At 37.0% G+C, this 13,788-nt stretch overlaps 1 protein-coding gene across 25 annotated transcripts in view; it reads right to left on the bottom strand.

Moving 5' to 3' along the window:
- CDC42BPA (CDC42 binding protein kinase alpha) overlaps positions 1-13,788 on the bottom strand; it is a 191,800-nt gene that overhangs the window by 61,178 nt on the left and 116,834 nt on the right. For 22 of the 25 annotated variants that reach the window (XR_012586004.1, XR_012586005.1, XR_012586007.1 and 19 more), the window contains exons 13-16: positions 11,421-11,554; positions 9,460-9,702; positions 9,097-9,207; positions 3,219-3,466 (exon numbers count right to left, since the gene is read on the bottom strand). Coding sequence is in view for 17 of the 25 variants with exons in the window: in XM_074578971.1 (XP_074435072.1) it covers positions 3,219-3,466; positions 9,097-9,207; positions 9,460-9,702; positions 11,421-11,554 (736 nt within the window). In the remaining 8 variants the exon portion in view is untranslated. The remainder of the gene's footprint in view (positions 1-3,218; positions 3,467-9,096; positions 9,208-9,459; positions 9,703-11,420; positions 11,555-13,788) is intronic. The other 3 variants (XR_012586011.1, XM_074578978.1, XM_074578980.1) reach the window with 1 other exon arrangement.

Below are 13,788 nucleotides of genomic sequence, written 5' to 3'. Positions count from 1 at the left end.
TTATTATTTCTTTCATTTAGATTTTATGGCTTTATGGTTTTGTTCAGGGTTTTTTATTCTGTATTTGTCTAAAATTTGGTTTTTTAAGGCTTCAAGGCTCAAAGCGGCCATAAATGGTGGTGGATTAAGGAAGCTTCGGATTGGTAAAAGAGCCCAACATATTTGTTATTTCCTGTATTTCACATTCTTAATTCAACTAGTGATTGCCACTAACCCAGAAAGTCCAATTGTTGTAGTATAATACAGAAACAAGAAAGTTAAATTTTAAACAGAGGAGAATGTGGGTATAATCTATCTTACCCAAAACATCAACTCAGCAAACCACAGAACTGCGACAGACTCCATAGGCGTACCTTGGACAGCCAGGAAGATCAAAATAACAGATTTGCTTTGAAGCCTGGCATCCTCCTCTCCCATCAAGCTTTTTCTCTCATCTAAAATTTAGCTATGTATGCGCTCTTCAAGTTTAAAAAAATCATACATGATCCAGCTTTCTTTTTATCAGTAAAATAACTGTAGCAAACCACATGCAAACGATGTGAAATACAGCTTTATAGTATCACTTTGTCACTCCAGCTCTTTATTGCAGCTGTACAAAGTGGAGAAATATTTTATCTTACTGCTTTGAAACCAAGAAAAGTAGACCTGTAACAAACACCAGCCCCCAGGCTTCTTTATATCACACAATTTAAAAACAACAAACACGGTTTTAGAAAGCTCTCCGCTTTATAAATCTATCATTAAATGACAGGTTTAAAACAAAATTCTACACACGATTTACACAGTTCCTTGCACCTTCTTCTGAAATATTTTATAATGACAATTCCAAGAAATGGAACATCGTGCTACACAGATCACTGGCCTGATACTGTGTTCCCAATTTTAATAGCTTGCAGTTTATCAGACTTTAGCAAAGGGCAATCGTTTTGTACAGAAAGGAAGTTTCTCTCCCTTGAAGACTTATGCTGTTGAAATAGTAAAAGTAAGAAAGCTTAAATTTGAAGGAAACAAAGAAAAAAATACCTATTTTAAAAAATGAAACGGAAACCACCAACATGTAAGGTACATAACAAAGTACACACAGATTTTTACCTAGCTCTTATTCACTCTATACTTTAGCCCTTATGAAGTAATGCAACTGCATCCTCTTCTCAAAACCTTTTTTTTTTTAATATGCACTAAAGATTATTTTTAGACTACTAAAATTTTTTTCCCAAACTGTATACACACACTTCAACCTCACGCCCAGCCCAAGCCTATTGTTGAAATGATTCCACTTATTTCAGCACAAAGCCTCCAGGTGCTTCCTTTTCAGCACCTACACTGAACGCCTCTGTACTGGCAGACTCACAAAAAGCTTTGCATGCCTGATTACAAAAGCTAAAAACAATATGTGTAAGCAGAAACAAACAAACAAACCAAAAAAATCCATGTTCTCTTAAGGAAAACTACCAAATACTGAGAATCAAGCAGCAACAGCAATTATTCTATTCCTAATACTTAAGCTTCCCTTCTAAATCCCTGAACCATTACAGAAGCCAATCTGTAGCACACTTTGAACAGTGGACTTCGGCATTTCTTTGGAGTCCTAATACTTGCATGAGATTCTGCAGATCTGTTTAACAAAACCCAGTTAAGATCAGGTCTTCGTTAATCACTCATCATGTGCTTGATGACTTGATGTTGAAGCCCTACCTACTAAGGGCCGAATGCTGGATTCTGGTTATGTGACACACTTCTGCTCACGCTTTAAAATGTTGTCTTACACCAACACTTGAAATACACACAGAAACACACGGTTATACGTCAGCACTCAGATTCTTTTTTTATTTATACAAAGAAATTCGATTGAAAGGTTTATGAGCTAGCTAACATGCAGCAGATCAGCATTTTTAGGCCATTCGTTATTTCACTAGATGGACATCTAGTTAGAACTTTTGCAGCTGTACAACCTCCAAGAAGGTTTTGGTCTGGTCAGTGTTTGGAAACATGATCTTTAGCAGCAGTTTAACCTGCAGAAAGAGGTATTAATGATTCTTTATTGAATATTCCTCCTTTTGAGACACTACTGGACTGACACGGCATTAAAGGAGTATCATACTATCCCCTTTATATATTACAAGACAGCATAGCCTTATGTGCATTTGTAACTCATAAGTCAGCAAGAGCATTAAATTGTGGTACAAGGAAAACATGCTGCTGATGCAAGTTTTACCTCTCAACCTAGAACAAAGCAGTAAATTACTGTGTTAATATGTCCAGCCTATGAACAGCTATATTCTAGGAAGAAACAGTTCATCCACTGAATTCCAGCTGTATGATCTACTTCCTCTGCTGGAAACAATTTACGAGAGAAACAGTGTTTCCACCTTTATTTGCATAACTTTTTTGAAAAATTCTTTATTTTATTTACTACTTTATATATAAGGACTCGCTACTGGTTGGCTAAGTTTCAGCAGGAACTTCTCCATGGTTTTTCTAATATGCCATCTTACTACAGCAGCAAAAAGAAGCATCTATGTTAGCATTATAAAGCATTCTGAATTTTTTATGAATGAAAACGAACACATTCAAATTATGACTATTTCCAATACTACACTACCCAACAGAAAAACTTGTTTTTATTGATGAATGCCTCAAGGAACATTCTCAAGGCCAGCTACAAGCTACACCAAGTGTGAGAGAAAAAAGCAGGTCTCTGACAAATTACCATGTCAGAAGAGATAAAGCACCTTATGCCTACAGTAGTCTGATGACTGATGTTAACACTGGATGAAACCCAGCATGGATTAGCCTTAGTCCGCATTAAGTGACTGTTCCTGTGCTGGCAGAAATGTAAGCAATAGTTGATCTCTAACACATTAGTTTTGCATCAAAAGATGAAAATACCAAACAAAAAAAATGTCATTTTAAACTGCAACATAAGCTTCAGGGGTTGACTTACCCAGAGCTGTAAGTCTGCAACTCAAGTTACATACCCTGGAATGGTCAGCCAGTGCAAGAATTCTGGTGCAAAATTTAACTGTTTCAGTACAGGGTCATGGATATTTTTGTTCTGTCATATTTTTAAAGGTGATTATTTTCAACCCTGGCATTAGCTCAGCCAAAATGTGCACCTGTCTGCACTAAAGCTAAGGATGAGATAGTGTGTTTGGAAACATACTAGGAGACTTAAAAACGTATTTTGAGCATAAAGGTAAATTCCATACAATACTCACTTTTCTCTTCTGGTTTTCTCTAACTTGTCTTTCAAAACCATGATCTCCTTCTTGAGGGCAAGCTGCTGGCTCTCTGCATCCCGCAGTTCTTTCTTCAGACTTTTTATTTCATTAGCGTGCATTATTTCACGTTTAGATAGTTCCTCTTCATAGAAAACACTCTTTTTTTCCAGGTCTGCCTTTAGTTTAGTGATCTCTTGCTGGTGTTCTATACTGCTTACCCCAGGTGAGCGACCAACCTGTTTTTGCTAAAATAAACAGCCCCAAGTTAGCACTCAAGAATGCTGAAAATTATGTTTAGAAGTAACTCAATATTCATAAGACTATATTTAGAAAAGATCCCATTACAGATTTAAGTCAAACACATCTAAACTCAACATTTTTGAAAATTTGTTAAGAGCATAAATCTGAACTGTACTCTTTCTCATCTTGTGATTTAAACACAGTAATAGTTTTCAAGCCCTTTAAAATTTGATCATCACTTTAAATATCTCTGGCCACATTCTGACTCCCCTTACATGCAGTCAGAAAGTGACCACAGAATTAGAAGATTTTTACGCTCCCACTCACACGGTTGACAGCAATAAGTTCAAGTGACTTTCAGGAATAGAGAATAAGGACTATGATATACAGTCAATATATTTTAAAGCACAAATAATTGTGGAAAAGCTATACTAAGACAATCGGGGGCTTAACTGAAGGCTAAAATCTAGCTACAGAACACTGTATGGACTGCATCAATCAGGAGGGAAACCTGACCTATTTTACTCAAACTGACCATTTACATCATAGTGGATTACTAGGAAAAACAAGCTTTAAACAATAAGAGTAATTACTTCACTTTTCGCAGCTGCATAGCTCTCTTAGTGAGGTCTTCTGGCATTTCAATAGTCTTTACACACTGCTTCAGGATACATACACATTTGCACCAAATGCTGCACTCCCTAAACTCAATGTCCTGCCATAACATAGAGGAGGAGCAAGATCAGGTTCAAAATGAGATAGTGGCATGACATGCACTGAAATCCAAGTATGAAAATACTTTTAAATGTAAACGCATGTATAACTTGGTTTGGAATTTTTTCTGTTTTTTAAAATATGTAATTAAAGGTAGTCTAATGAAAGGAAACTACTTAATAAAAATACTGTGTTTCAAGAAAGTGCGGGTAACTGGAAAACCTACTTCCTTACAGTGACTGTCTCACACCTTCAGGAGGATTGAAGATATTTTGTTAATTATACCTCCATTTTTACCATGACACATTAAAATCCTGTTACCCTTAATTAAACATGGCTTTGGGTAATTTTCTTTTGCTGATGTATGAATAGACTTTAAGAGTTAAATGTCATTGTAGAGCATCCAGATGAGCTGAATTTCTACCACGACAAATTCTATGAGACAGCTGGGCCTTGCTGGTAGCGTCAGCAGAACACTGCAAAGCCCCCTAAACGTACGAGCCAGATACGTGCTGCTACCACTTTGTTTTCTCTAACTCATCAAAACAACCACCTGTTTTGATCTAGGAGTAAAACCCTGCCCTTAGGATGCAGCATGGTAAATTGGAGAAAGAAGATACCAACCTAACAGGAGATAGCTTGGAGAAAGAAAGATTAAAAAAGAAAAAAAGAAAGGAAGTATAGGTATTTTCTTTCATGCACAGGCAGATAACTATTGAACTTGTTTGTTACTGCCCAACATGCTGAATTGTCTACACATATATGGCAATGGAACACATAAAAAGTTTGGGCTTTGCAACATCATCTATCAGGTACACAAAATGTTTTAATGGTATTTCCTATTTTTTTTGCACAATGAAAAGATACCATTAAGACCACAAGACAGATGGTGCAGTATAAGAGAGCTGGATGGTATTCTGCAGTGGCTTACAGAACTAGAGTAATATTGTAAACAGAGAATATATTTTGAATGGATGCAAGCACAAATTCCAAATAGATGTTTTCATACATGCCTGTTTCAAGTGGACAACTGGTGCAACAGAGACATAATGCATCTCCTGGCACATAGATAGTTAGATGCCATAACTACGCTAGAAGCCTTCCCCCTCTCTCCCTCTCATGCACGCACACAGACACACACAAAAACCCAAACAAAAAAACCCTCCACACAGCAGCTCTTTCATTTGGCAGTTACGAAGCTGAATATTCCAAACTGACAGCAGCGTTGTAAATATTACTATATGTATTGATATGTGTATCTTGTACTATGGGTACCATAATTGCAATGCTAGCAGACAACAAGTTTTGCACTTGAAGACTAAAGAAGAATAACCATTAAATACTGCAACAATAGAGCAGGTGGCATGGGAAAACTTCCTATTTAAGTAACGTAATCCTAAATAAACGTCCCATTAAAAATCTCGAAGACTTCTGGCTTGTCTTTAATGAGATTAGCCTTTTGTTACAAGTGCTATTTTGTATTGCTTCAAGGCTTGTATCTTGCCCTTTGCAGATGGTAATAATAATTTACCTTGGTTAAGAATATGGAGAATCTTACTTAGGATTGTCATGCTTATAGCCCAAGGTTTCATGGTATAAATATTTGCCAAATGCAACATATTAAGAAAGATGCAAACTTCCTTATTACAATCCTATTAATTATCACTTATGTGGATTACTGTATCATTCCTCTCAATTTAATAATTTGCTGTTGCTCAGGTAGGAAAAGAGTTAAGAATTTCATTTTCAATATGCTACCTACATTTAACATGCATTTAGTCTAAATTTCCTTGAAATGAACTTACAAAAGAATAAACAAAAAAATAAATCAGTTGTACAAATTATCACGAAAAATTGCACAGTTGCCCCAAACCAGACTCACTGAACACACCTTTTCTATACGTGTAATTCAATCCAGAAACAGAATTTTGGCTGCCTGAATACACACCTGGGACATGCCCTAAAAGCTAACAATAAACACATCTATCTATTAGTGAAGAACAAAAAGAAGATCTGTAGGCATTATAATACTGCTCTGATGAAAGTGAAAGCCCTCCTCTTCCATTGTTACATACAGCTCTATTTAACATTAATAGAAGCTTGATTAGAATCAGAAACTTATTGCAAGTGGTAACTGGTTTCTTTTGGTACCTTCTTCCAACTTGAGGTCCAAGCCATTCACTTCTTCACTTATACAGTATGCTTTCACTACTCGTACCCTGCCAGTATCACATTCAGCTTCACTGAAGAACAATGTTAAAAGATGCCTTACCGGGTCAGACCAGTATCTTCCCTAAAGCAGTGGCTATTTGGGGGCAGCACCCAGGCCTGCCTTTTTTGTGAGGTCCATTCCCCTTGGAATACAACAACTGTTGGACTAAAGGTATTAGAAGGTACCTCTCTGCATAGTCAGGGGACCTGATATTCATCAATTTGTCTAATCCCTTTATGAACCTGCTGATACTGTCACAACCACAAACTCTTGTGACAACAAGTTCCAGGAGTTCACTCCTCATTCAGTGAGGAAGTATCGTATTAAATGCGTGTCCTGTTTGCCTCATCAGTACCCCTCAGTCATAGTACTGTAGGGTTTGGTAAACAGACACTTCCATTCACCTTATCCACTACCTTTGTGATTTTGTAAACTTTTAACTTAATTTCCCCTCAGCTTCTTCCTGCCCAAATTTAACAGTGGCATCCAAAAAGATGCTTTCATACATGCCTGTTTCAAGTGAGACATAACGCATTACCTGGCACATAGATAGTTAGATGCTGTTCAATGCACCCCAGGATGCAGTTTGCCCTCTTGGTTGCCAGGGCACACTGCTGACTTATATTGAGCCTGGGTTTTTTTGGAAATCCAAACACATGATATCCACTGGATTTCCTTTATCCACATGCTTACTGACAACTTCACAGAACCCCAGCAGGTGAGTGTTGCAGAATTTGGCTGGAGAGAAGGCACACTGCCTCCTTCCCAATAGGCTCTGCTTCCTCCACGGGCCCACCGACCTTACTCTTTACTACAGCCTCTACCCCTTTCCTAAGGAAGTCACACCCACTCCTCTGGAGTTCCCAGGATCTTCTGGGTGAGAGTTACAGTGGCACAGTGGGCCATCCGTAATAAGAGGGTGCACATCTTGGCCACCAGTTCTCTCACTTTTCACCCGGTTCCTTCAGAACCTCCTTGGCAAGGCCACTGCTCCAGGTAACTTCACGTTTGACTCACCTGACAGCTCTAATGCTTCCTACACATCATCCTCAGACTCATCCAGCTCATTTAACCAACCTGCTGCAAAGAATGCACTCTGGCAATCTCCCCTGCTTCACCAATAAACTGTGACACATCAAAAACTCATTGAGCGTTTCTGCCACAGCACTATCAACTCAGAGCTTACCTCAAACAGCCCCGTGAGTTTCCTAAGGTGGCTTTCTGCTTTGATTTAAAGAATTTCCCACAATCACTCTGAGCATCCTTTACAAAGTGGTCTCTAAATTCTCTTTATTGAGCCCTTAACATCCTGTTACACTTAACCTGCCATCATTTCTGGGCTCTTCTGTTCCTCCCATTTGGAGAAACTTCCCTTTTTCTTTAAATAATGACCTTTTCTCTACAACAGCCTCGTGAACTGATCCATGATCCTGAAGGATCCATGCAGAGCTTTTACTGAATGGATAACGCAGTATCACAACAACCACACGTGATCGAAAGTGTGCTTACTGTACTGTGAAATATTATTAAGAAAGCCACAAGTCCCCTTTCCTCTCTGATAAATTTGCCCTGTTGTTATACATCAGAGTATTGTTTATTCTCAATAGATCTTAAATAAACTCTTCTTGCCTCTTAAACTGTCTTACAGACTCTTTGTTGATGGTGAAGATTGATGAAAGCAGAAGAAACACATCTTAATTTTCAGATAATCGGAATTCACAGCAGCAGAAGTTTTATAAATCCAAATTTCACATTGAATGGATTTCCTTATCTTCATTTACCAAAGGAAGGCAAAATAAAATAATGTTTGCAAAAAAACCCTTGAATTTTCTGTGCAGTGACTTAATGTTGACAAATGTCCCACAGAATTACAATAAAAAAACCTCCTGTCATTCATGTAAATTAAGACCAGAATAGGCCTAATCTGCCATTTTGCACAAAAAGTTTAGAATTATCCTACTGACAAAACATTGGGAACAGGATTTTGCTGTAAATGAACAGCAATCCTCATGTGTAAATGAAGAACCTTCTCATACAATTTTTGAGAAAGTCTGATTTCTTCAGAGCACTGTATAAAACGCTAAATCGTAGAACGAAATAACAGTTACCATTCTTGGCTTACTTAAATTTCTGCTCCTGAAAACACATACTTGTGTGAGCAATCTCGTCGATATAAACAAAACTCTTCATGCTCCATGCTGTTCTTGTGCAAAAATGTTTCAGCTTCGGGCTGAGAGGCAGAATACACTAAAACTTTTCCTTCAGGGTTACATCACTTGACATCTATTGTGGAGGAAATCATCTTTCTTTTGACTTACATGCTGAGGAACAACACAGTACACAAAACACCTATACAGAAACCTGCACAGGCTGCAGGTTTATCTTCAAATACTTAACCATCTTACACTAAAAAACACGCTTTTAACAGGTAAAGTTAAACAAAATAATAACAAAAGCAACTTGGTAAGAAATCATCGAGTATTAAGAAATAGTTCAGTGAGCAGTGAACACACTGGCCTGAAAAGAAGTGCATTAGGCAAATGCTCATTTTTCTGGACAATAATGGGATGCATGCTGGCGTTAATATTCAGCACCAACTGAAGTGACAAACTGACAATGCCCTTTTGTCCTACATCTGAAAGCAATCAAACAGATCCAAGTCCTAGTTGACTAGTAAGTTTGCAGGTGTCAATATCAAAACAGACTAACCTTTAGCCCTTCTACTTCGCTTTCCAACTGTTTAGAGTACTGTTCACTCCTCTCTCGCAATTTCCTGTCTTTGGATGCCTCAGCAGCTGCGGCTTCAGCTTGGACTTCCAGCTACAAAAGTACATACATTTTTAATAGGTAGGATTCTTCAATATTTTTTTCAAAATCTATCGATGGTTTTCAATACAAGAGATAAATCTTCAGCACTAAACTGGACACTTCAGATTCTTAGAAAACAAAATCAGTACTGTTTGAAACAACAAGCAAAGAGTTAAAGATTTACAGATAAAAAAATTACTTTGTCAGAAAACCTTACATATAACTACTATTTCACAGAGTCTAAACAGTCTTCTCACCACTTACTTCTTTTTTAAGTCTCTCTGTTCTGCGTAACTCTTGCCTTAAACTTTCTACTTTTTGCATCACCACTTCCATTTCTTCCTCCTTATCTCGGAGCTGGCGGGCAAGCTTTTGTTTTTGAGAGTGCAAGTCTGTCAGCCGCTCGTTCATCTCTGAGAACTCCTGCATTGCCAATTTCCGCTGGCTGTGTGCATCTTTCAGCTCTTTGGCTTGGGATTTTAATCTGTCACTAGACTCTGCCAGTTCCTACAGTTTAAAAAAAGAATTAAGTAATAAACCTAGAAAGCTGCAAGGCCACTTCTGTCTTTGGATGTGCATCTAACACCTTCTCCAGAGTGAATAGAAACTACATATTCATTGCTTTTCATGATTGCATCTACAATACAGAGGCCAGGTTTTATGCTATTGAAGTTAGTAAAACTGCATAAACGTAAACTAAGTCAGAATTTACTCTATTATTATAGGTTAAACACAAAGGCTTTCAAGCACTTGCATCAAAATACAAAAATACCTTGCTTTCTTAATTAAAAACGTCATTAGCATAGTTTTTCAAGAACTACTTAAATGGATAAAAATAATAGTACTTATCTCAACTGCTAAATGATTAACAAAAGTTTTTGCATTAATTGAATGGAAAAATCTGTTCTATGAAAATTTCTACCTTAGAAGGTTTTGAAAACTGACCTGCAATGGCAAGTAGGATTTCCACACACTGGATATAATATCAAATATTACAGAAAGTTTCAGGCAACAAAACACGGTGGTGATAAATAGCAATATATGATAATTATTCTTCTAAAAGAACCCACATGAAATAACACTGCTAGTGCTGTGATAACTCTACAGCACAATACCTTCACAAAGCTTGCTGTGTCCTACATCTGTGCCACTACACTACGAACGAGGGACCACGAGAGTTTAAATGGTTTAATGATGTTCAGCCAAACTGGAGCAGAACAAAGAAGCAAGGAAAAGCAAGTCTGAGGATGAAAAGAAGAGTGGCAGGAAGAATTAATTTTTGGCACTGTTGACATCTATACAGATTTAAAAGAGTTTTCTAAGGTTGTTAAAAAGAAGTCCTAATCACTAAAACTTGTTTTAGAAGACAGATGGTCTTTCTTGGACAAACTGGCAGCTTTCAAGGTTTTAAGAGCCTTAAGGGTTAAAAGAAACAGCGTTAAATACAGCTGGCACATCAACATTGAGTGGGGGCTCTAAAATACTGGGTCAATATAATCATTATGAGAAACAGTCAACGTATTTCACACCTGATTACAGGTTGATTTGACTGCAAATACACAAAAGAGCCATGAAAGGCAGTATGCTATAAATAAGAAAACAAGGAATTGGGGTCAATATAATCATTATGAGAAACAGGTTAATGTGTTTCACACCTGATTACAGGTTGATTTAACCACAAATACAAAAAAGAGCCATTTGTATGCTACAAATAAGAAAACAAGGAAATGGGGAGATAGAGAAGAAATAACCCCCCGTATTTTTTATCTGTAGTTGCTTCAAATTACTTTTGAATTTTCGTATTTCAGCATATTTTCACATCTCTCTTCTGGAAACACTTCTGCAACACAGCATTTTTTCCGTGCTACAGTCTCACACATACTTCAGATTAAATTAGTCGTCTGGAATAGTTCTTCTCTACTCTGTCTTCTAACCACTGTCATTATCACCTTAATCTACAAACCCTTCTTTGCAGCCACCATGCAATCTGGATCATGGAGATGTTCGCTATCTGGGAGCAGTCACCTAGGACCACCCAGCAGTCATACATACAACGCGTTAAATAATGACCTTGTCTTCAAAAAAAGAGGCAGAAAGCAAAGTAGGACATGTTACACATTTGTTGTCTGCTCATTAATTTTACACTTGAAAGTTACTTCAAGTAAAATGAACACAAATAAAATAGTCTTTAGGGTTTAGAAGAGTTGCTGACAAAATGCTTTTACCTTATTAAGGTCTTCCCTTTCTTGCTTCAGCGTTCTGACCTGTTTCTCAAAAGCCTTTATTTGTCTGGAAGCATCATCCAACTCCCGTCTTGCAGTGCTGGCCTCCTCAAGTTGCTGTTCTAGCTGACCAGAATCTAGAAAAAGCAACAGACTTCTAAATATGTTAAGGAAAAAAATCAGTATTTCTAGAACAGCATAATCTAGCTGCCTGAAGCCCCCTCAGTATTTGTTCTGGTTTCCATTTAATCACAAAATAATGCAATTCTTATCTGGTTTAGAATAGGGAGCAGGTTGTTTCAACTGCCATTATCTGCTTTTAACAGAACAGAATAAAGTTTACAGCTTGCTGCAAAACAACACAGAAAACGATATCAACTTGTCTTTTCACATTATAATCATCATGCACTATACATAATTCTGTAATGTATGCTTTAACGTGACCTATACGTTTGACTTTTATACACTGTGATGTAATATATAATGCATCTTTTATTACATCGTAATTACAGTCTCTCTCCTCCCCCCAAATTCCCCCAGAAAGAAATAGTAAAAGTAACGGGTCACTCGAGCTGGCAAGTGTTCTCCTGTTGATACACTTAATGTTAACTTCAGACAATTTTACTCATTTCTAGTGTGAAAACTGCTTGTGTTTATGTGATCTGCTTTATTACTACTATAAATACAGGAAAACTATTACAGTCAGTTTCTTGCCAACTGTCAGTTACACAATGACAGTACAATTCTACGCCACAGCTAAATAATGTCATATAAATAGACTCAAATGCTACAACGTTAAAAGTTGAAATTATAAAATATGACAACTGAAAATTTCTAGCCAGTGGGTGCTTTTTCTTCCCCTCTTAATTCTTCACTTAAAAACAGGAATTTAAAGCAAGTTATATATGAAGGTAGGTTAATCCCAAGTTCTATGAAATCACTGGACATTCTGCCTTTGATTCCAGCTGTGGCAGGTCTTCAGACCATACGTATTTACCCACAGAACAGGAACCCATCTATAGCCTTAATAGGAGCCTTTTACTACATTTTCATAAATGCAACCCTAAGAGACTGGCTGTTGGAGAAATAAAATATAAAAACACGTATAATTCTAAGAGCTGTAATTTCTGAAACATGAGAATTTTATAAGCAAGTGAATACCATTAGCTTATACCTAGAGAAATATTCACTATCGTTACAATTCATTGACTCTTGTTTAAAAATTTAAAAGAATGCATTTAAATAAGAGATGTAGCTCAAAGCCAGAAATTATTAACTGCCTCTCTTATGTAGTCTACTCTGAAGTCACCAGCAAAAAGAAAGTTTATATATGGCTCTGCTGAGCCAAGATAAATCTCTCTTCCGTGCATGAACTACTTTGTTCCACAGCTCTGTTTTCTTCTTCCGTTGCTGCCCTTTACATATTTGGCAATACTAAAGATTCCTCAAAGTTTTCTCCTATGTAACTTAGCGAACAAAAGTTGTAACTTTGACCTCAAAAATTGAAAGCATATGCTAGCTTGTCATTTCCTGGAAAACTAGATAGACAAGAAAACTGTATTTTTCTAAGGTCCTCCCGGTGAGACTCCTGAATTTGACACAATTTTGTGTTCATTATTTATTACTTTTTTAAGCAGGTGTTTACTCTTACAGCTCCAGAAGAGGCAGTAAAACAGCTTAAAGAATATAACCAAAAGCTATTGGTGACATATGTGTAGTAAATGGTAATTTTCCATCTAATCACCCTAGTTATTGCTAACATTTTAGCTAATATATGCAAACACTCACTGTAGGATGTTATTAAATTACATTTAATTGCCCAAGAGATGAGTCCAAAGCATGAAGTTCAGCTCTGCACCTGAACCTTCTTAAAGTTCATCAGATCTAGATTTGGAATTTTAGATATTTTTCGACACCACCCAGAAATCCTGGAAGCAGCTTCCCTAAATTTGGAAGAATTCAGACATGACCATCATTTGATTTCTGCCTGTATTCTGTCATAAATTTAGTTTTAAAATCTATCTAACAAAAAAAACCCCACATAAAGTCAATCAAACTACAACACTCTCTTTTTTCAATTTTATTGAATTAGCTTGTGTTAGTTACAACTCAAGGCACAAATGAGTGTCTTCTAACTAATGGCTTTATTGTGGACCAGACAAGGCATTCAAGCATGTACTGGGAAAGTTATGTGGTGACTGGGGATGGATCAGACAACTCTACATATTCCTCATTTGATCACATTATTCACTTCCAACTCAAAAACCAAAAGAATACATTGTATCTAGGAATAAATACACAAATACATATGTGGCATGCAGCAGAAAATCTTAATGGGTACGTAAGGGAAAACCTTCTCAATCTTAACTGC

The sequence above is a fragment of the Larus michahellis genome, chromosome 3, assembly GCF_964199755.1.
Source record: "Larus michahellis chromosome 3, bLarMic1.1, whole genome shotgun sequence".
Taxonomy (NCBI): domain Eukaryota; kingdom Metazoa; phylum Chordata; class Aves; order Charadriiformes; family Laridae; genus Larus; species Larus michahellis.
Note: the sequence above shows the minus strand (reverse complement) of the source record. Positions and strands in the feature narration are given on the sequence as shown.